The sequence below is a fragment of the Grammomys surdaster genome, unplaced genomic scaffold (assembly GCF_004785775.1).
Source record: "Grammomys surdaster isolate TR1022 unplaced genomic scaffold, NIH_TR_1.0 170, whole genome shotgun sequence".
NCBI classification, from domain to species: domain Eukaryota; kingdom Metazoa; phylum Chordata; class Mammalia; order Rodentia; family Muridae; genus Grammomys; species Grammomys surdaster.
This window is the reverse complement of record NW_021604618.1, coordinates 21,080,400-21,101,892: the sequence shown is the minus strand read 5'-3', so window position 1 is coordinate 21,101,892 and position 21,493 is coordinate 21,080,400. Positions and strand designations below refer to the sequence as shown.

General features: G+C 51.2%; 1 protein-coding gene across 8 annotated transcripts; it reads left to right on the top strand.

Annotated features, from left to right (window-relative positions):
* The first annotated feature begins 730 nt into the window (after positions 1-730).
* Positions 731-21,493, top strand: Plcb2 (phospholipase C beta 2). 8 transcript variants are annotated; one of them, XM_028767187.1, is made up of 32 exons: positions 731-907; positions 4,267-4,344; positions 4,938-5,006; positions 5,612-5,752; positions 5,886-5,965; positions 6,073-6,126; positions 6,230-6,305; positions 9,557-9,657; positions 9,813-9,979; positions 10,071-10,217; positions 10,378-10,535; positions 10,745-10,827; positions 11,067-11,151; positions 11,826-11,988; positions 12,052-12,176; positions 12,275-12,371; positions 13,753-13,837; positions 13,947-14,071; positions 14,571-14,761; positions 15,302-15,466; positions 15,957-16,056; positions 16,729-16,833; positions 16,983-17,077; positions 17,188-17,278; positions 17,489-17,533; positions 17,643-17,853; positions 17,934-18,096; positions 18,194-18,270; positions 18,356-18,451; positions 18,920-18,977; positions 19,538-19,624; positions 20,005-21,493. In XM_028767187.1, the coding sequence occupies exons 3-32, from the start codon at positions 4,941-4,943 to the stop codon at positions 20,206-20,208; spliced, it is 3,441 nt and encodes a 1,146-aa protein (XP_028623020.1). In that variant the 5' UTR covers positions 731-907; positions 4,267-4,344; positions 4,938-4,940; the 3' UTR covers positions 20,209-21,493. The 8 variants fall into 8 exon arrangements, 7 of the variants coding, with proteins under 7 accessions (XP_028623020.1, XP_028623019.1, XP_028623015.1 ...); XM_028767186.1 differs by having other exon boundaries at positions 731-1,096; positions 12,055-12,176; positions 14,607-14,761; positions 17,203-17,278; XM_028767182.1 differs by having other exon boundaries at positions 731-1,096; positions 12,055-12,176.

The window sequence follows — 21,493 nt, the reverse complement described above, 5'->3', positions numbered from 1 at the left end:
GACCTGGAACTGAACCTCTGGGATAGATATGGAGGATGTAAGGATCACAACACCCCGAACCGGGCTAGAGCGGGCTACACCCTGAACAGGGGCTAGAGCAGGGCCCCCTCTGCCTCTCAGAACCGCTCTCCTCCAGGATCTGTGTGTGAGGCAACACAGTGCATGAAGGAACACTCCAGTGGAGACTGGTGGCAAAGGGCCTCTCCATGGAGGCTGTGTGAGGCAGCAGCTGTGCAGTGGAGTTTTTAGGTCTTCACTAAAAGGTTCAAAGATGCAGAGAAGTGTCATGGGTGAGAGGCATATTGCCTCACCTGCTCTCATTTTCATGGGGAGGAAGCATTGAGAAAGAGGAGCTGGCTGCTCCTGTAACTTTGCTTATTCAAAACACTCAGTGCCAGCCGGGACCTGGCCCATCCCTGACTCCCACCTCCTGAGTGATCCCACCCTCTTAGGACAGAACCCCTGCTCTGTGGAGGACCCTTTTCCGGGAGAGCTATGTGTGTTCTCACCTCATCCCAAGCCTCAGTAATGGCATCTCCCACTGTCCTCTATATCACTTTGGTCCAGCCGCTGGGGTAAATCTGAGCAAAGACTATCCTTGTAACAGGGGTCCTGGCCCCAGTAATTCTAGACGTCATAGCCCGCCCCGCAGTTCACAGCAGCCCAGAGAAGGAAGCTCAGAGCAGGAAGTGCTGAGACAGGGGGTGGGGAGGGACTCCCAGGAGGGGAGCCCAGCCCCGGTGGGCAGAAACAGCCATTGCAGCCTCTGACTTCAGATGGAGGAGGAGGCTGATTTACAAGGCAGATCGACTGGGCCCCTGACTGATGCTCTGAGTCCAGCTAGTGCCACCCTGTAGCCTATAAGAGCACCACCCCGACTTCCGGACCAGTACTGGGCGGGTGACATGTGAGCCCAGCCTAGCTTCCCCTCTAGTTCACCCTCCTTCCTTTTCTCCTCCTGTCCTCTGGAGAGGTTTGTCCAATCTCTCCAAAGAGGGAGACCCTTGGCATCATGTCTTTGCTCAACCCTGTTCTCTTGCCCCCTAACGTGAAGGCATATCTGAGCCAAGGGGAGCGCTTCATCAAGTGGGACGACGTGAGTAGGGCTGGGGCCCTCCCGGGGACCGGACAGCGGGGGGCTGGGCTGCTTGGGAGCTTTGCAGAACTGGAGGGTTGGTTTATGTCTTCAAGCACCCAGGCGCCTATGTGGCTTGACCAGGCAACTGTCACAACAGTCTAGATAAACAAGTCTAGGGTGAGGGTGTGTGCTCCTGGCTGCTGGAGGGAAGCCTCTGTGTTTGGGAATGAGGGGGTAGGCTGCGTGTGTGTGTGTGTGTGTGTGTGTGTGTGTGTGTGAGTCAGTATCGGAAAAGCGAATCTCTTTGGATCTGACTTGCCCTTTTCAAATCCCCGAAGATGATAAAGGTTAGTTTCTAGTAACTTCAGTGTAGGTAGGGGAATGCGTGCCTCCCTCTCTCCTCCCCACTCAGCTGAGAGATCAGTAAAAGAGGTCAGTCAGGTCTCCTTCCCAGCACAGACACCCCAAGTTTACTCTGGCAGGAAGCCCATAACCAGCTGCACCACCCCAGTCCACACAACAAGATGTGTCCTGTCTCAGAGAAGCCATTTCTCTCTCAAGCTACTCCTGTAGGAAGAGCCACAAAAGGGCCGTGGACCCAGGTGATAACTGGAAGCTCAAGGATTAGAGTCTGAGAAGGAACTTACTGCTTCCCCCATGGTAGCTCAGCTCAGCTCTGCCTTCTACTACCTGCCAACCCGTCTGTACCCCAGCCCAGAGTCTGTTCCTTCCTAAGTAGTCTCTGGTCCTCGGGGCCCTGAAAACACAGCCACTAACCATAGAATCTTTTGGTCTAAGAAGAATAAAATGAGGACTGTCCTTCAGGGACGGATAGGGCTCCTTAAGAAAGCTCTAGCCTGGCCTAGAGAAAGCCTGAGGTTTCCAACAGTGCATGACGACACCTACAGTTATTACCTCAGCTCCTGGATTGGCTTGTCTAGTTTCTCTATGCAACGAGAAGGGTCTGAGGGTAGACCATTTGGGGCTATGCTTGGTTAAGGCATCTGGTTGTCAAAACTATGGGCATGGGGGTCCGGCATGAAATGTTTTCTGTTTCTCTAGAAGTGTTTTGGTTGGTGAGGTATGGTGGTGGCACGGTGGTGACATGGTGGTGATATGGCGTGTCTTAGAGCCTATGGAAGGAGGAAAATGACTCACAATGAAAAGTGAAGTGACTCTCTCAGTTCCTCTGGGAAGTGTGCATAACCTGAGGGGGCAGTGGGTCATCAGGGGTAAGGCTATGTAACTCTTTCTCTAACCTGTGTGTCTGGTTGACCGTTTCCATTCCCCAACCCAGAGTGCTGTGTGGTTCCTGGACTCTGACTTGCATGAGCAAGAATATTCCAAGCCTGGTCACAGGGCACATGACCTATGAACCAGGCTCTGCCTCGGGTTGCTTTGGGCAGAGTTAGTAGATGACAGGGATATATCACGCTATATTGACAACCGTAGTGTAAAGCATGTAACCAACCTGCCTCCGTTTAGTCTCCAACAGCCCCTCACAACATACGTAGAGGGGAAAACTTTTCTAACTATAGAAAGAAACTCAGCAAGCTCTCAGACATGACCTTCACCCTTGGGCAATGGTCCAGCGATCCCCCCAAACCCAGTCCTGTTCCAGAAATAAATTCGAAGTGAAGCTCTAACCTTACTTCGGCTTGCATTTTGCCCTTCTCCTTCTAGGACTAGGTGGGGGCAACGGCAGTCTCCCTGGAAAGAGGGGTCCTCAGCTCTTTCTCTTCCAGGGCCTTCTATGTGGGGCGCAAGGAAGGATGAGAGTTCTTTCTTGAATACGTTGCTGTCGACAGCAGACTTGGAGTTTCTAGACCTGACAGAACTTAAAGCTTATTCTTTCTCTGGTGATCTTTTTGATGATTTGGGGGAGTCCCCCCTCCATGTATTGGGGCTCACTTGCTTGAAATCTCCCAATATCCTTATTCAGGGGATCACTCGCAATTGGGTTTTTGTTTCCTTATTACTGATTTTTCTCCCTGCAGCTTTGGGCCTTTTTGCTCATCCCTCACGAATGAGTCTGCTTTGGGCCCAGCAAATACTCACATTTTGCTGTCCAAACAACTGTGTAATCAGAGGCAGTCCACCGGGCACCTTCTGGGTTTCCAAGGCTAGAGACCAGCTCCTGTCTACACTACCCCACACTAAACAGTCTTAAGGTCAAGGAACCAGCACTGACCCTCCCTTGGGAGAAGGGATTCAGAGCTCACCATACAGCTTTTTTCCAAAATCAGCTTTCTTACAAAATCTTTCCCCCACACTCTAACCACCTCTAACGTGGGAACCTTTCTTGTTCCATTTCCTTGGTAGATCCTGTATTTGGTCTGGTGTGTCAGCAGCAATAGTCACGCATTGTTGGAAACTTCAGTTGTAATATCTTGTTTATATATGCAAAGGCTATTAAAATAAAAGATCGCCTAAGTACTGTGTGAGTGGAATAGGAATTTAGGCCAGTTTGCTCATTCGCTTATGTACTCATTCAGAACACTCCAAGGTTAACCACTAAGCACCAAGTTCAAGGTCTAGCTGGCTCACAGCCCTTGGAGTTCTTGAATTCATAGGAGTCGCCCAGATGTATTTCTACATCTGTGAACCAGTTCCTGACCATGGACCCCACTTATTAATAACAGCACACTTCAGAAAATCCTTTCCTGAAGGAGTGAAATGTGGGCTGGTCCTTTGAGACAGTTCAGACTGAGGAGGTTTGAATACTTCACTTTGGAGATGTGAAGGAACTTGGTGTCTCTTGGGGTCATTTGGATGGGAGGGGTAGCCAGTGCTCATGGTTGAACGGAAGGAATCTGAGGATCAGGGCTTACTGCTAGATTTGTACAGGGCCTTGGCTGTGGAGATCAGAGCTTGGGGCCTCAGCTCCCACTGTGCCAAGCTTTCTAGATGGTAGCAAGGAATCTTGGAGAGATATTCTATCCTTTAGCGGAGCCATGACCCCTGAGACCATGGAGAGGTAGAGACATTGCTTGGGGTTCAGAAAGTGCACCTCTCATCTGATAATCCCGCCTCCCTTCCTCAAGGCTTCCCCATTGTTAGCTCAGAGGACAAAGGGAAATGCCTTTTTAATTTCTAGGAAGGGGATGGACTCTATCTGAATCCTTAGCCTGGGCCAGGAAGGTTGGCTTGAGATCTTAAAGCAGATAGCTGACCCTTTCTTTCCTCAGGAAACTTCAATAGCCTCTCCTGTTATCCTCCGTGTGGATCCCAAGGGCTACTACTTATACTGGACATATCAAAGTAAGGTAAGACTCTACCCAACATGGCCCTCAGCTCCAACCGATCCAACGAACTCTGCTAGACTCCTGGTAGTATAGGATGGAAACATGGATGCAGGAGATGCAGGAAGTGTAGCTCCTGGGGCTCTCCTATGGGCCGGGGAGGGAAGGTGCAGTCAGTCACCTCATTCCATGACTGGCCAGGGCCCGCCTAGTCCTGAGTTACCATCTCTTGGAGAGAGTGGGGAAAACAAGTTGCTGAGCTACTGATAGGGCCAGGTCATTTCAGAGCTCAGGGCTCAGAGGATCTGCACAGCCACTGAGAGAAACAGAAGAAGGCATGGGGGTGAGGGTGGGAGACTCCAGGATAAAAAACAGGCTGCAGGTTGCAGCTCTTATTCCAGGGAGGGGATGAAGAGTACTTCACCCTAAGTAGAGAGAAGCTGATGAGCAGGACGTGAAGGGAGGGATGCAGGAAGCCTGGAGCAGTCTTGGCATCTAGAGAAGGCAGCAGCTAGGATGTTAAGGGATGTGGAGAGCTCTCTCCCCTCTGAGTCATTATTCTCCACTTGACCCTCTTGTCCCCACCCTCCTTTGCTCCCACTGGGAACTGCTACCAGGAGATGGAGTTTCTGGATGTCACGAGCATCCGAGACACTCGCTTTGGGAAGTTTGCCAAGATACCCAAGGTAAGTGGACCCAGAAGCAGCCACTAGTTGCAGAGGGCAAGGAGTGAGTCTCTGCTGGTGTTAGGGCGTCTGTCTGTGAAACCAGATGAGTGGGTCCTAGGCTGCTAGGCAGCAAGGATGCAAGCTCGGGCCAAGGAAGGCTGGTATGGTGGCTGCTGCTCGACTTGCCTGGATTCTGACCCTGGGAATTCCTGCCCCTAAGTATGCCAGACTGTCTGGAAAGTGTCTTCTACCCCTTGCTCCCACTCCTTGGTGATGCTTTGCCTACATTTGCCTAAAGCTTGTGAGAAGATTGAAGGTACTGAGAGTTGGAAGCAGGATTCCCTGAGTTAGGAGCTAAGAGTCTATCTTCAAACAAAATTCCCAGGATTCCCAGATCCCTCTGCCTTAGCCAAGCTCTTCCCATGGGCCTCTCCTTCCCATGGCAGTTGCTGCAGCCAGAAACAGGGGGATGCTGAGGCCTGTGGTTCCATGGTCCCTAGGTTCCATGGCCATTCTGCCTCAGTGGCTGGCAGTTCAAGTGGCTGATGAGGAGATACAGGAAAAGACACATTGGGCAAGACTAAGAGCATACCTCTGACTTACTGTGTCACTGTTTCCTACAGAGCCAGAAACTCCGGGAGGTCTTTAACATGGACTTTCCAGACAACCACTTCCTGTTGAAAACACTCACAGTGGTATCCGGCCCTGACATGGTGGACCTCACCTTCCACAACTTTGTCTCTTACAAGGAGAATGTAGGCAAGGTGCATTGGCAACACCTGGATAGAGTGTTGACCCTTGGGAGAGCCTGACCTTCCTGAGAGTCATAGGCCTGGACCAAGGGGCTCAGGTGGCCACGTGGTCAGGAACTTGACTTCTGGGCTCTGTGTTCTATAGGACTGGGCTGAGGATGTCCTGGCTCTCGCCAAACACCCAATGACAGCCAATGCTCCCCGAAGCACATTCCTGGACAAGATGTAAGTGCCGATTTCCCCGTTGTCCCTGGCCTCCCCCCTTCCCCGCCTGAGCTCAAAGGGTTGGCTTCCCAGCCCCCAGACTGATGGGATACTGTCCACCCCTCCAGCCTGGTGAAGCTTAAAATGCAGCTCAATCCTGAAGGAAAAATTCCTGTGAAGAAGTGAGTCTCCTGAACTTGCTCCAACCTGCCCACCCAGCTCCCCAAGCCCTTCCTCCCTAGGCATGACTCCTCCACTGCCTGGTACCTTTCCTTGTTCCCTCAGTTTTTTCCAGATGTTTCCTGCCGATCGCAAACGTGTAGAAGCTGCCCTCAGTGCCTGTCACCTTGCAAAAGGCAAGGTGAGCAGTTCTCCAGCCCCAGCCAACTCTGCTAACCCTCATTGCCACCAGAGCAAACATGGCGGGGGAGACTGATGGCAGAGATGGCATTGCTGTCCCACAGCTCCCAAAGCCAATTAAACAGAAGCTCTGGTTACTGACACTAGGCCTAAAGGTGGGACCAGGGCGAGGGAGTGTGCAGGGTAGGAGGCAGTGTTGGGGAGGACAGCAGCAGACATGGCAAGCCTTCCTATCCTAGCCTTGGGCATAGGAGTTCGATGTTTTCATTGTGGGGGATCAGGATAGGGACATCAGGACAGGAGGCAGACCACAGGGTCTGAGAGCTCCAGGAAAGGACTAATTCTGCTGGGTGTTGGGGAGAGGGGCAGAGCCAAGAGTGGAAGCTGCCAGGGCACAGACTTTGGCTCAATTCAGAAACACATTCTCCACTTCTTTTTAATTAAGCAATTAATTTTTAATTACAAATCAGAAGCAGGGTCACCCCATGAGATGTCTTCTGTGATTTACCAAAAAAAGAGCTCTCTGGGTAGATACGACCCAGAGCCAAGGTCCAGGCCTGGTTTGGGGATGGTGTTGGATCTCAGACCTTTTTTCCCCTTGGCCAGTGCCCTTGTGTAAGTACAAGCCTCACCCCATGATGCATTTCTCCTGGTAAGAATTTAGGACACCAGAAATGAGTGAAACTAAGTCTCCAAGCAGCTCTCCTCATGAACCACACAAGGGATGCTCCCCCAGGACCAGCTTTTGTAGCACTGGTGATCCCAAGTGTAGCCAGAGACACTGGATCCAAGCATGAGGCAGGGAGATGGTGGACTGGGCTCCTGAGGTGGTCCTTACAGTTCAGACTGCCTGCCTGCCTGCTTCTAGTAACAGCCGCCCACTTTCTCTCCTGAGCTTATTCCTAGCTGGGTCCTTGTCTGCTTCCCCGGTGTCCCAGTAAAAGCCACAGCCAACTTCAGAGACAGAGTTGGGCTGGGGAAGATCTAGCCATGTTCTCCTGCTCAGACCTTCATCCCCCAAGACTCATGTTGATCCTACAGTGTGTCCTGAATAGTGTTGAACGCTTTGTTTTCTGGAGGAACAAAATGAAAAGCACAGAATCCCTATATACTGTCTAATTTCTTTTTCTATTTCTATAGAATTATATACTCTGGACTCATACAGTCCGTGGTCTTTTATATTGAGCTTTTGTCACTCAACATTGTATTTTCCAGATTCATCCATGTGGTAGCATCAGTACTTCATATATATGTGTGTGTATATGTATAATACAGACATATATGTATATACACATATATGTATATATACATACATATATATGGAGTATATTATATATCAGTTATATATAATATGTATATTAAGATAGCAGTTATCATATTCCATGTTGATAGATACTTGGCTTCTCTCCACTTTTTTACTATAATGCTTGTACAAGCATTTTGTCATGGTTTTGCTGTCAGTCTTCTTGGCTATATATACAGATGAAATTGTTTGTATGACTATACGGTGATTCTATGTTTTCCATTTTGAGGAACTGACAAACTGTTCTCTCAAGTGACTGCCACAATTTACTCTCCTGCTAGCATGCACGAGGGTTCCCATGTTCCTATGGCCCATCAACATTGCTACAGTCTGTCGTTTCTTTATGCTGTCCTAGTGGGAATGAGATGGTATCTCATCTTGATTTTAATTTGCATTTGCTTAATAACTAATGATAGTGAATTCTTTCATGTACTTATTTATCATTTCTGTATCTCCTTTACAGAAACACCATTTCTAATTCGTTGTCTTTCACTTCTTTTTGTGTGTGTGCATGTGTATTTGTGGTGTATGTATGTGTGTGCATGAGTTTGTACATGTGTGGAGGCTGAAGGTCGATGTCAGAAGTCTTTCCTCAATTACTCTCTATTTTATTTTTGAAAAGTTTATTTATTTTTTAATTACGTGCTTGTGTGTGCCTGTGTGTGGATATGTACATGTGACTGCAAGTGTCCTCAGGGGCCAGAGGTATCAGATCCCCTAGAGCTAGAATTGCAGGCACTTGTGAGCTGTCTGTTGTGAGTGCTGGGAATCGAACTCAGATCCTCTGCAAGGTCACTGTTGGCTTGCGTTCTTAACCGCTGAGCTATCTCTCCTGCTCCCATATCAGCGTTGGACTTTCACTAACCCTGGAGCTCATGTGTGGTGAGGATGGCTATCTCTCCTGCTCCCATTTCAGTGTTGGACTTTCACTAACCCTGGAGCTCATGTGTGGTGAGGATGGCTGGCAGTGAGCTTCAGGGATCCTCTTGTCTCTGTCCATTCCCAATGCTGGGGCTATAGACACATACCATGGAGACCAGCATTTATGTGGGTGCTGGGGATCTGATCTCAGGTCCTTACGCTTGCATACAGGTACTTGAACAACTAAGCCATCTTCCCAACCTTTGGACTATCTTTTTGTTGTTGGATTAACACTTAATGGGCAATGGATTGGAAAATATTTTATCTTATTTTGTGGATTGTCTATCCTCTCCCTCTCTCCCTTCTTCTTTCCCTCCCATCCTTAATTCCTTAGCTCAGGTTTGCCTTCAGCTTCTTCATGGTGTCCTTATAAGCATACATTTTGTTGTTGTTGATGATGGTGGTGGTTGGTTGGTTAGTTGGTTGGTTGGTTGTTTTTGCAAGACAAGATTTCTCTGTGTGTCCTTGGCTACCCTGGAACTCTCTTTGTAGACCAGGCTAGCCTCCAATTTACAGAGATCCACCTGCCTCTGCCTCTCAAGTACTCAAGTACTGGGGTTCGTCCACGTCAGGCGAATGCTCCTGGTGCGCCATCATATTTCTCCCTCCAGTTCTGTCAGCCTTTAGCTCTCACAGTCCAGGGCTCTACGTTTGTCTATATTCAAACTGATTCTTTAGAAAGTTTGTCTTTCACTTAAAGAAAAAAGAATAACAGCCCAGGATGCTGGCAGGCCAGTGGCACCCCTGCTTATGACACTCTGTCCTCTTCATTCTGCTCAGTCTTAGTCCCAATCTCGTTCCAAACCCGGAACAAGCCACTATCCAAAATCATCATCAGAGCACGCCAGCTAACCAGCCCTGCAGTCAGGCACCAAGCTCCCTGAGATGTGTCTGCCACCTGTCTGCCTCGAGTAACTCCTCTCTGATCAGGCCCCCCTTCCCCAGAGCCAGGCGTAGGTAGGTCGTGGTGGGTCTTAGTTCTGAGCAGGTGAGGTAGATGAATGACAACAAGGTGATGGTTCTTCCAGAATGATGCTATCAATCCCGAGGACTTCCCAGAATCTGTGTACAAGAGCTTCCTCATGAGCCTCTGTCCTCGGCCAGAAATCGATGAGATCTTCACTTCTTAGTGAGTTCTGTGGGCTGGGCATGGAGTGCTGGTAAGGGAGTGATTCCTTCCTTCCACTCGTCCTTTTGGGAATCACAGGGTTGTACAAGAGAAGAGGGTAGTCCAAGCCTCCGGGTCCAAAGGACATACACTGTGCCCCTCTCTCTGGCCTGCAGCCATGCTAAAGCTAAACCCTACATGACCAAGGAGCACCTGACCAAATTCATCAATCAGAAGCAGCGAGACCCTCGACTCAACTCCTTGCTGTTCCCACCAGCCCGGCCTGAGCAGGTGCAGGTGCTCATTGACAAGTACGAGCCCAGCGGCATCAATGTGCAGAGGGGTGAGGATCAAGGAAACCTACCTCCTGTAGTCCTGTCCCACCCCGGGGGCTGAGTTGCAGCCATGACTGCTTGCTGTCCACTGTCTTGCAGGCCAGCTGTCGCCAGAGGGCATGGTCTGGTTTCTCTGTGGACCAGAGAACAGTGTGTTGGCCCATGATACTCTGCTGACCCACCAAGACATGACACAGCCACTGAATCACTACTTCATCAACTCTTCACACAACACCTACCTGACAGGTGGGTCCTGGAGACCTCATGGGTCCTGCCCCCGAGCTCCGGATGCTTCATAGATGCTCCTCAACTACTGCTTGTCCTGCTGACAGGACAGACTATGAGGTAGTGAGGGGCCTGGCCTGACTGTGAGTGACATCCCTGTCCCTTCTCTCTATTGGTTCAGCTGGCCAGTTTTCAGGTCTTTCCTCGGCTGAGATGTACCGCCAGGTGCTGCTGTCTGGCTGCCGTTGTGTAGAGTTAGACTGTTGGAAGGGAAAGCCCCCCGACGAAGAGCCCATCATCACCCATGGCTTCACCATGACCACAGATATCTTGTTCAAGGTGGGTCTTGGGGCATGGAAGTGGATGACAGTGGCCATCAGAAAGGGCCTGGGGTGTTTTCTGGGTTTGGGAAGTGAAGCTGAAGGAGAGAAGCATCTGGAATACCTCAAGCTGTTGGGAGGCTACCGTGGCTATCTAGTTTTATGTGTATGCTGAGGCTAAGTAGTGGGGAGAAGTTGCCCTCTTTACAGAGTCCCTTTCTCCTCTAGGAAGCAATCGAAGCCATTGCAGAAAGTGCCTTTAAGACCTCCCCATATCCTGTCATCCTGTCATTTGAAAACCATGTGGACTCGTGCGTGTCCTGGCCTCTTCAGCCTCATTCTCTCCCTCTGCCCCAGCCTCTTGCCCGAATCCCCCTCACCCCCAACACACATATACTGTCCCCATCTCTAGGCATTCATTCCGTCTCCTTAGGACCTCAGCTTCTCCTTCCTCTCTTCCTACCTGCCCCACTTCCTGGGCCCCTGATCTGGGTCATCAGGGCAAGAGGTTGGCACCAACCCCTACCTGTACTTTGTTTCCTGCTAACAGACCCCGCCAACAGGCCAAGATGGCTGAGTACTGTAGGACCATGTTTGGAGAGACCTTGCTCACAGATCCGCTGGAAAACTTTCCTGTGAGTTCACAGTCTTGTTGGGCATCAGGAACCAGGTCAGCGGGACAGAGATACTTGAGTTTATTTGATAGATTGTGAGTCTGGGGTCCTGTCATCTACCATGTGTCATAGAGTATGCTAGAATTAGGGGTCTGCCCATGACAGAAATGAATGTTAGGCATGGCGGCACTTACATTTGAGAGGCTGCGGCAAGAAGATCTCAAGTTACATGCTAACCTGGGCTGCATACTGACACCCTATCTAAAGCAAGCAAGCAAACAAACAAACAAGCCAAAACAACAAACCCAATTGCCACAAGTGCTGTCCCAGGCTTCTGACCCACTTCATGAGGAGACAGACAACTGTCCAGGCCAACTACAGCCAGTGGTTGCTATGAGAGACAGTGCTCAGGAGTTAGACGATCAAGGAAGGCTTTCTGGAAGGGTGTGATGGGTAAGGTGAAATCTGGAAGATGACAGAGATTCAGTGACCATGTGAAAAGAGAGGTCTAATCAGAGGGAATGGGTGAAAGAGACATTCCTGCCAAGGAACAAGTGATTTCAGTCAAATCGGAATTCAAGACACAAGGGGCAGCGGTTGGAGGTGAGGCAACAACATAGGCCCACACCACGGGGACACACCACAGAGACACACCACAGGGGAGGCAATGGGACCCACCTCTTTCCTGTCTACAGCTGAAACCTGGCATCCCTCTGCCCAGCCCTGAGGACCTCCGGGGCAAGATCCTCATTAAGAATAAGAAGAACCAGTTTTCTGGGCCAGCCTCCTCCAGCAAAAAGCCTGGTGGGGTGGCCGAGGGCAGCTTCCCGTCTAGTGTCCCTGTAGAAGAGGACACAGGTGAGTGAGTAATGGGACTGGGTGGAGTTTGTGGAGAGCCAGGACTGACAATACTGAGTCTAGCAGGGTGGAGTGCTGAGGACCGGACTGAGGTGGAGGAGGAGGAGGTGGTGGTGGTGGAAGATGAGGAAGAAGAGGAGTCAGGAAGCCTGGATGAAGAAGAAATTAAGAAGATGCAGTCGGATGAGGTGTGTGGGGACACTCTGCTGTGCTACCTTCTAGGTGGACACGGGCTACCGTGTGGGCTCTGTATTATTCCATTCTCCACTCTCCCCTTGTCCTCTAGGGCACAGCAGGCTTGGAGGTGACAGCTTACGAGGAAATGTCCAGCCTTGTCAATTACATCCAGCCAACCAAGTTTATCTCCTTCGAGTTCTCTGCACGTATGTACGTTAGTATAGGATGGTTGGGGAGAGAGGGCAGGCCGGGTTCAGGAACAGGCTGTCCTGGTTCAAGAATGTCCTCGTGAGTGGGATGAAAGGAAGGGACCTGCTCCCTCTTGGACTAAGGGCCTTGTCTATAAATACCCAGCTTAGGAGTCAGACAAAGGGCTTATTTAAGTGACAGTGGCTCTCAGCATTGGACTGAAGAACTTGGCTGCAAACGGAATGTTCTGTTGTGTGTCAGTGACAGGCAGGTCGGTATGACAGGCCACCTCAGCCAGGCCTGTCTGGAGCTTCTGTAGTTTCCTAAGGTTTTGCATCTCTCAGGCCTGAACTCTATCAAGTGCTGCACCAAGACTAGGAGCCCCAGCCCGGGAGGAAGAGTTCCTGGGAGAGCACACCTTTAACCCTAGCATTCAGAGCCAGAAGCAGGCTGACCTCCGTGAATTAGAGGCCATGCTGGTCTACATAGCAAGTTCCAGAACAGTCAGAACTCTACATAGAGAGACCCTATCTGAAAGAGAGTATGGGGAGGGAAGAGAATTCCCATAAGGGGGCGGCAGGCAGAGCAGTTTCCAGAGGCTCACTTATCCCATCAGATCCTTCCTTTTTTGTGTGTCGCCATGACGTTTGTCCTGATCTTTTCAAGATGCCCTTGAGTGCATTTCCCACTCTGTGTGCCTCCTCAACATGAGTACCTTTCTGAACATTCTTGTGCAGGTGAATCTCTGAAACACTGACTCCCCATATCTGAATTCCCAACCCGCTCTGCTACCTAGGCACACCCAGGATACGTTTGGAGGGTATGGGGTACTAACCTTATTATACAGCTTCCTCTGCACTTGCCGATTGCTTGCACATTTCACTCCCTGTAAACATCACTGCCTGAGTATCCTTAAGGTTTCACCAGCCACCATCCCCTGCCTGGAGGCTTGCAGGAAGGGCTGGGGTCCTGCCAATGGCCTTGGCCAACACCTATACTCAGGTACAGCTATAGCAAACAATATGTGAGCTTCGTGTGTCCCATACACATAGTCTCTTCCAACTACATGCCCCAGCTGTTCTCTCACCAGGTGTGTATACCACATGTTCCTGATACCCTGGACTCAGCCTCATATGTCCGCCATACCCTACATGCCTATCCATGGCATATGGTCCTCACCCTTTCCCACCATGATGCAGGTTCCCTCCCTCTGCATGTCCGCCATGAAGTCTCTTTATCCCAGTACATTCCTCTCAAATCTGGCTGCTAGACCTTCAGACCTCAACAGAATCCTAGGTTGGAAGCAGCTCTCTATAGAGGAAAGTTACCCAAAAGGAAGGCAGGGCTGAGAGAGGGGGCAGCCTGATGTGGACTCCCCTCCCTTTCGCCCTTGCACAGAGAAGAACAGAAGTTACGTTGTCTCTTCCTTCACGGAGCTCAAGGCCTATGAGCTGCTCTCCAAGGCCTCCATGCAGTTTGTGGAGTATCCTTGAGGCTTTGCCAGACAAGGTCCCTGGTGGGTGCGGTTTGGGGGAGGGTCTGGGCTCCTCCTGGTACAAGTGGCCTTGGCTACCTCCTATACTCAGCAACAGCTATAATAAACGCCAGATGAGCCGTGTGTACCCGAAGGGCACACGCATGGACTCTTCCAACTTCATGCCCCAGATGTTCTGGAATGCTGGATGTCAGATGGTTGCCCTCAATTTCCAGACAATGGGTAAGGGCACTTCCAAAATAAGAGAGCCCCCTCTGGGCCCTGCATTCCCAGACACCCCTAGCCCAAACCCTCCTCTGGGCCCTGCTTATCCTATCTTTACTCCTCCCTGGATAAAGAGCTTTGATGCCTACTGGAAGTGATGTTTGTGTAAGCTCTGGGAGCATACCCTGGTATTGGGAGCACTTTGGGAAGGGGCTCATTCCCTCATGCTTGTTCAGCTGTTCATATATTGGAGCATACATAAGACACAAAGGCTGGCATGGATGCTCTGGTTGGATGTCACATCTGTACCAGCTATCCCGAATCCTCTGTGAATTTGCAGCCTGGTCTACCATTACTCCTTGCTGACTCTAGGTTGAAGACCCTTCCTGAAAGGCTAGGTACTCCCAAAGGTCTGGGATGGGACATGTGAAACTCTCATTCGACCCAAACTCACCCATTCCCCACTCCCAAAAAAAAAAGCTTGAAAGTATTGCAAAGAGACTGAATCTCGATCCAGGTTGCACCATCCTCACCGCATCCTCTCGTCCCCCAGACCTGCCCATGCAGCAGAACATGGCACTGTTTGAATTCAATGGGCAGAGTGGCTACCTCCTAAAGCACGAGTTCATGCGCAGGCTGGACAAGCAGTTCAACCCCTTCTCCGTGGACCGCATTGATGTGGTGGTAGCCACCACCCTCTCCATTACGGTAAGGCCCAGGGTTGACAAGTAGCTGGGAGGGCTGGGCTCTTGAGAGAAAGGCCAAGAAACCCACCCTCTACCTCAGCCCCCTTTCCTGATACCTTGAAGACTTCAGCCCCAGCCAGTTCCTGCAGTAGCAAGTTGCCTTGGAAACTGCCTCCTCCTCAGCACTGGAGTCTGCCTCTTGGTCCCCATGGAAACCAAGGGGAAGGGCTGAGACTCTAGTGGGGGAGGGGAGAAGGAGTCTGGGCCATGCTGGGCAGCAGGAGCCCAGGCTTCAGACCAGGGGGTAAACGTTTGTTGCTCCTTTCTTGTCTGGGTGAAGTGTGGGTGGCCTGCCTCTCCTGAGTCCTGGAAGCACTCAGGTCCTTAGAGCTTGCCTGTAAATCTTGCGTCACACCGCTGCTATTTGATGGCCAGTGCTGAAGGGGGAACTTTACAATACCTACAGCAGATACTTAGCCTATGGAGACAGAAGCCCCACGGGCTTAGGAATCAACGGGAGTGAGATATCTAATGCTGGCCTCCCCTGGGTTCTCACCCTTAGGTCATCTCTGGGCAGTTCCTGTCAGAGCGCAGTGTGCGCACCTATGTGGAAGTAGAGCTGTTCGGCCTCCCAGGGGACCCTAAAAGGCGCTATCGTACCAAGCTGTCACCTACTGCTAACTCCATCAATCCTGTCTGGAAAGAGGAACCCTTCATCTTTGAGAAGGTACTAGGGATGGGGCCAACACTGGTATCTGTCCCTAGTTCTTTGCCTGTCCCTGGTATGCCTTACTATATTTAGAAGTCCCAAACTCAAGTTCACAAGGTTTGTGTACGTGTGTGTGTGTGTGTGTGTGTGTGTGTACATATTAGGATTAGAAATAGAAACATGAACTCTCAGCCCAGAAGCTAGGGGATGATGGGAGAGTTCTTTGTCTCTTTGGACACTGGTTGGCAAAGCTGCCAAGGGCTATTTGCATGGGCTCACTGTCCTGGGCTGTACATCAAGTCCATTTTCCCATGTGAGTCTGGCTCAAAATGGAAGATGCTTGTACGTACCATAGGGCATTGCTCCTGCCTATCCTTACCAAATCTAGCAGTACCTGCCATGGTCTCATCCTGGCACTGAGTGAGACTTCTGGAGTCAAGGGGAAGGGCTGCTTGTCTCCCCTGACCCCTGTCTGTTCCTCAGACTCCGTTGTCCTAAACTACTGTAGATCTTGGTACCTGAGCTAGCCTCCCTCAGAATAGCTGTGATGGAAGAAGGCAGTAAATTTCTTGGACACCGGATCATCCCCATCAATGCCTTACATTCTGGTAAGGAATTGAGGGTCTTAACTACTTGCAAAGAGTCTGAGACAAGACCAGCATCCTGTCTGGGGCGGGAGTGGCATTCGGGCAGGGTCTCTGAGGCCTCAGCATCCTCCCTCAGGTTATCAGCTTATCTGGGACAGGAATAGACTTTCTCCAGGAACCTGACTGGTGGGAACTCTGCCCACCTAACAGAATGCCCATGATCTTCTGGAGTCACTGTTACAGATTCCTGAGCAGCTGGCATCTCTGGGCACTTAGAATGTGTGAGAGGAGCTGTGAGATGGCTCAGCGGGTAGAGACACTTGCCGCTAAGGCTAATGATCCGAGTTTGACCCTAGACGCCACATGGTGCAAGAGAGAGAACCAGTTCCCACAAGCTGTCCTCTGACCTCTGCATGTGCACGCGCACACACGCAGAGTAGATAAATTAAAATATAATAAAAAAGGTGTGAAGAGCTTATAACACATCCTCATAATAAACACACACGGCAGATAGCTGAGGAGTTAACCTAGTGATAACCTAACCTGCCCAAAGCCACACAGTAGGAAAGCACAGTGTTAGACTTACAACCCTGGTCTTTGACTCTAAAGCCAGAAGTCCTAAGTACTTGTTTGTGCTGTGGTGCTGAGCAGGAGTGGGCTCTGGCTTACTCTCCACCTCACCATGTTCCACAGGATACCACCATCTGTGCTTGCGCAGTGAGAGCAACATGCCCCTCACCATGCCTGCTCTCTTCGTCTTCCTGGAGATGAAGGACTACGTACCTGACACGTGGGCAGGTAGGAGACCTGTGCCTGGTCCCAAGCTGTCCACTCCCTCTCGATTCATTAAGCCGGTATCTGAAATGGAACGTGAAAGGGTGGTAGGTGAATCCTTCTCGGCCTTAAACTCCATCCGCACCGCACCGGTCATACCCTGTGCTTCCCAGACCTCACTGTGGCCCTTGCCAACCCGATCAAGTACTTCAGTGCCCATGATAAGAAGTCCGTGAAGCTCAAGGAAGTGACCGGAAGTCTGCCTGAGGTGTGTGTTGCCTGGACCACTGCCAGAACCCTCCACGAGCTGTGGAATGAGTGGGGAGGGGCGGAGTCCCCTACTCAGGGAACATCTTGTTAGAGCCACCATTCTAACAGGCCACCCTCACACAGAAGCCCTTCTCCTCTGGGGTTCCTGTTGCCAGCCAGTCCAATGGGGCTCCAGTCTCAGCAGGCAATGGATCAACAGGTAGGTAGTTCTGGTCCACCTGCCTAGAGGATAGCTCTGCCCCTCTCCCACCAAAAGACTAACACTTTCATCCGGGGAGAGAAAATCTGAATCTGAAGCCTCAACACTAGGAAACCCGGGGGAGTTGCAGAGGGCTTTAACTACAACCCTGCAGGAACCAAACTGAGGTGCCTCTAAGGCACCTGACAGCCCAGCTCTGTGCTCTTACAGTACCTGGGACCAAGGCCAAGGAGGAAGCCAGGAAAGAAGTGGCAGGTAAGGCCTGCTGAGTCATGTGATCATGGGGCAGAATCAGAAAGGAGGGCCTGGGACTTTCCGGGGAGGATGCTCTGGATGGCATGGCACCTCAGCCATGCCTCTGCAGAACCACAGACCGCCAGCTTAGAAGAGCTGCGGGAGCTGAAGGGCGTGGTGAAGCTGCAGCGGAGACACGAGAAGGAGCTCCGAGAGCTCGAGCGGCGTGGAGCCCGGCGCTGGGAGGAGCTGCTGCAGCGTGGCGCTGCACAGCTGGCGGAGCTCCAGGCCCCAGCAGCAGGCTGCAAGATCCGCCCGGGCAAGGGCTCCCGCAAGAAGAGGTAAGGGCATCAGTGGTACCCTGCCCTCCCCAAGAGTAGTGGCGCCTGGTTCAGGGCCTGTGCCCTCGTGGCTTCCGCAGGACCCTGCCCTGTGAGGAGACCATCGTGGCGCCTAGTGAGCTCCCCGAGGGAGCGGACCCGCGCGTGCAGGAGCTGAAGGACAGGCTGGAGCAGGAGCTGCAGCAGCAAGGCGAGGAGCAGTACCGCTCTGTCCTCAAACGCAAGGAGCAGCACGTGACCGAGGTGTGGGACAACAGCGGCTGCAGCAGCCAACCCCACCCCTTTTACACAGCCAAGGGCTTCTCACTAAGCTAAGCTTGTCCTTCTTCCTCCTTCGCAGCAAATCGCCAAGATGATGGAGCTGGCCAGAGAGAAACAGGCTGCTGAACTCAAGACCTTCAAGGAGACCTCAGAAATGTAAAGTCACCCTTCTTGTCTGCCTGCTCCTACCTCCAGCCAAAGGCCATGGTCTACAGAATATCTCCTCCTTGTCTGTCCGCAGTGACACCAAAGAGATGAAGAAAAAACTGGAGGCCAAGAGGCTGGAACGGATCCAAGCCATGACCAAAGTCACCACAGACAAGATGGCCCAGGAGAGGTAAACCCTGAAGGGGAGACCCATGTGAGCAGACCGTACTCCAGCTGGAAGAGGGTCACCCTACAAGAGCTCCTAACTTGATTCCAGCAGATCTGCCTCTGTCTTAACCCTTCACAAGTTGGTTCCTTTGCTGTCTCTCTCAGAGTCTCCCTTGATCAAACCCCAGATGCTAACACTGCTTAAGGAGAGAGGAGCAATGGAAGGAAAACCATGCACAAAGAGAGGGAGATGGAGCCTAGGGGTAGCAGCCTGTCCCCTTAGATGTCTGCACTCTCCACTGAGCCCACCCTGGATGCCTTTCTGTCGGAGTGTTTTAATGAGGACGTGAACCCAGGGCTCCCAAATACCTCTTCTCCATCTTCCATGTTGGTCTCTCTGCTCCTTCCTGCTTCAGTGATGGAATTCTTATTTGTAAGAATAATAATTTATTGACTCTGTCCCTTTATAAAACTCTAAATCTATCAACAGGCTCAAGAGAGAAATTAACACCTCCCACATCCAGGAAGTGGTCCAGGCTGTCAAGCAGGTATGCAGGGCTGTGTCCTTCACAATCATTTTCTCCGTAAGTATGTGTGGGGATGTGAGTGTCTGATAGCAGGCTGTCCAGAAGTGTCCATGCAGCTAGGAATCGGAGGAACTATCCCAAGGTTCTGGCCTGTGGGTGGAGCCAGCCAGCCTGAAGGGAACTGTCTGGGAAACATGAGTTAACAGGTCGTAGAAGGATGGGATTGGATGGGACAGGAGAGGAAGGCTTCCTGGGGCACCATGGAATGAAAAGAGGAAGGGAAACACTACTGAGAATGGACCGAAAGCTCCTTCCCTGGGCATTGCTAGCCACAGTAACAGACCTACTGTGGCCTGACCTTGTGTCAGACACTATGACAAGTGCTTCCTGTGGACCAGACATGTGATCCTTCACAATCCCGAGCCAAGTGTGATTACCTCATTTTACACATTGTAAAAGCTGCCCAGAGGTTAAGGAATTTGCCCCAAGTCTCACTGCTGGTTAGCTGAGATTAGAGCTAGAGTCCAGTCTTTATGTGGCTTGCCTATCTACCTGATTCTCTATCTCTTACCTGCACCTAGATGACAGAGACCCTGGAGCGTCACCAGGAGAAGCTGGAAGAGAGGCAGACAGCTTGCTTGGAGCAGATTCAGGAGATGGAAAAGCAGGTGAGAAGATCTTTGTCCTGGTCCCAGTGGGGCTAAATGGGTGGAAAGGGGCCCAACCCCAGGGACATCACACAAGAGGTCAGGGAAGGGTCCATCACCAACCCCAGGGACACCACACAAGAGGTCAGGGAAGGGTCAATCACACCTCACCAGTGGGTCACAGGCAGGTTCTCATGGTGTCCCAAGGCCCTTTCAAATGAGATGCCTCTACAGATTTCTTTGCTTGATGTTTCTCCTGGAAGGTTCTGATGAACTTCTCTCTCTATCTCTTACCCCAGTCTCCTGGAAGTCCTGAATAGAATGAGAATCTTAGTATTCTGTAGTCCAGGGCAGGCAGGGTCCCCTCCTGAGCCTGGTAATGGTCCCTGCTGTCCCTACAGTTCCAGGAGAAGGCTCTGGCTGAGTATGAGGCCAAGATGAAGGGCCTGGAGGCTGAAGTAAAGGAGTCAGTGCGGGCCTACTTCAAGGTCGGCTTCCCCGCTGAAGCAGAAGACAAGCCTGAGAAGCCCTGTGCGGCCTCTGAGGAGTCGTGTCCAGAGGAACCACTTGTGAACAAGGCAGACATTCAGGAGAGCCGCCTCTGATGCCAGCATCTCACTTTGACATTTTAGCAAGGATATCCACACCCTTCTCTGGAACATGGTCCCATTTCCCAGCGGAAAAGGACCTTAATACTCTGGGGCTGTGGGAGCCTGGGGCTGCCTTGGCTGCTGTGGCCCCCCTTCTCAGACAGATAAGGCAGAAATAAGAGACTATCAGGGCAAGAGTCCCCATGGAACCTGAATCTTTTCTAAGATGGCTTCTTCTGTCTATCCCACCTGTAGTGCCATGAACTCATTGAAGGCAAAGGAATATGGACTAAGAGAGAGGAAATTGGGCCCTGGCCTCCCCTCTGCCTTTCCTGACTTACAAGCAGGGGCTCTCCACTTGGAGCTCAGTTCTCTCCTGGACGCTTGGCTTTGCACCCTGGAACCTTCACTCTTGTGGACATGGCTCCAGCAGGACCAGGCCTCCTGCCTTGATGCTTGCCTTGATGCAGTACCTTACACAGGCTTCTAGGCTGCATCTTCGGCTGCCCTGAGTACAGAGCATTGCTAACTTCTTAAGGAAGAGCCTGGCACTGCCTCGGAGCTCTCTGGGAATGGCTACTTCCAGAATGGCAGCAAAGGCCCCTGCCCTCACCTCTTGCTTATGGGGATAGATGGCTACATGGGGAAGCTTTCTCCGCTGCCCCTTGATTGATCAAGTACTGGGGGCTTGGGGCTATGCCTGCTGACAAAGGGAGACTAGCTTCTCATGTGCTCTCTCTCCAACTCTGAAATTGGTTCACTCTCTTTTCTGGATCTGGGTCTGGCACTTCCTAGCAGGTGTGCCACCAGTATTAGGTCAGGGCTTGAGTTCATCATCATTTTCTTTACTGGATTTATATGGTTTATTTATTTTTCTCCTTCCTACCAAACCCAGAATCTCCCGCCTTAGACTGGCCTCTATTCTCCAGTTAGGAAAAGACAAAGGGAAGTGGAAGGCCTCTGAAGTGAATGGGTACCTTGGGAGCTGCAGGAAGGGCAAAGGCCTTTCTGGGGCCCTGTCAAATTGCCCTGCCTCTGGCTTCTCTGTCTGCTGGCCCTGATGGCAGAACCCTTAGAAGATGATGTTACTCTCTCTTCTCCACACCCCCACAGATGTGCCCTTCCCTTGTTTCCCCTGACCAGGACTGGAGCAGAAGATTCCAGTACAAAAGTGCACCCACCCTCTTGGTAAACCCAAACCTTTGAGTTGTCTGGGTCTCTTTAGGAACACCTAGCGTGACCACACATACAGGGACCTGACCCTGCTGTGGTTGATTCCAATAAACTTTCTGGAGGCATA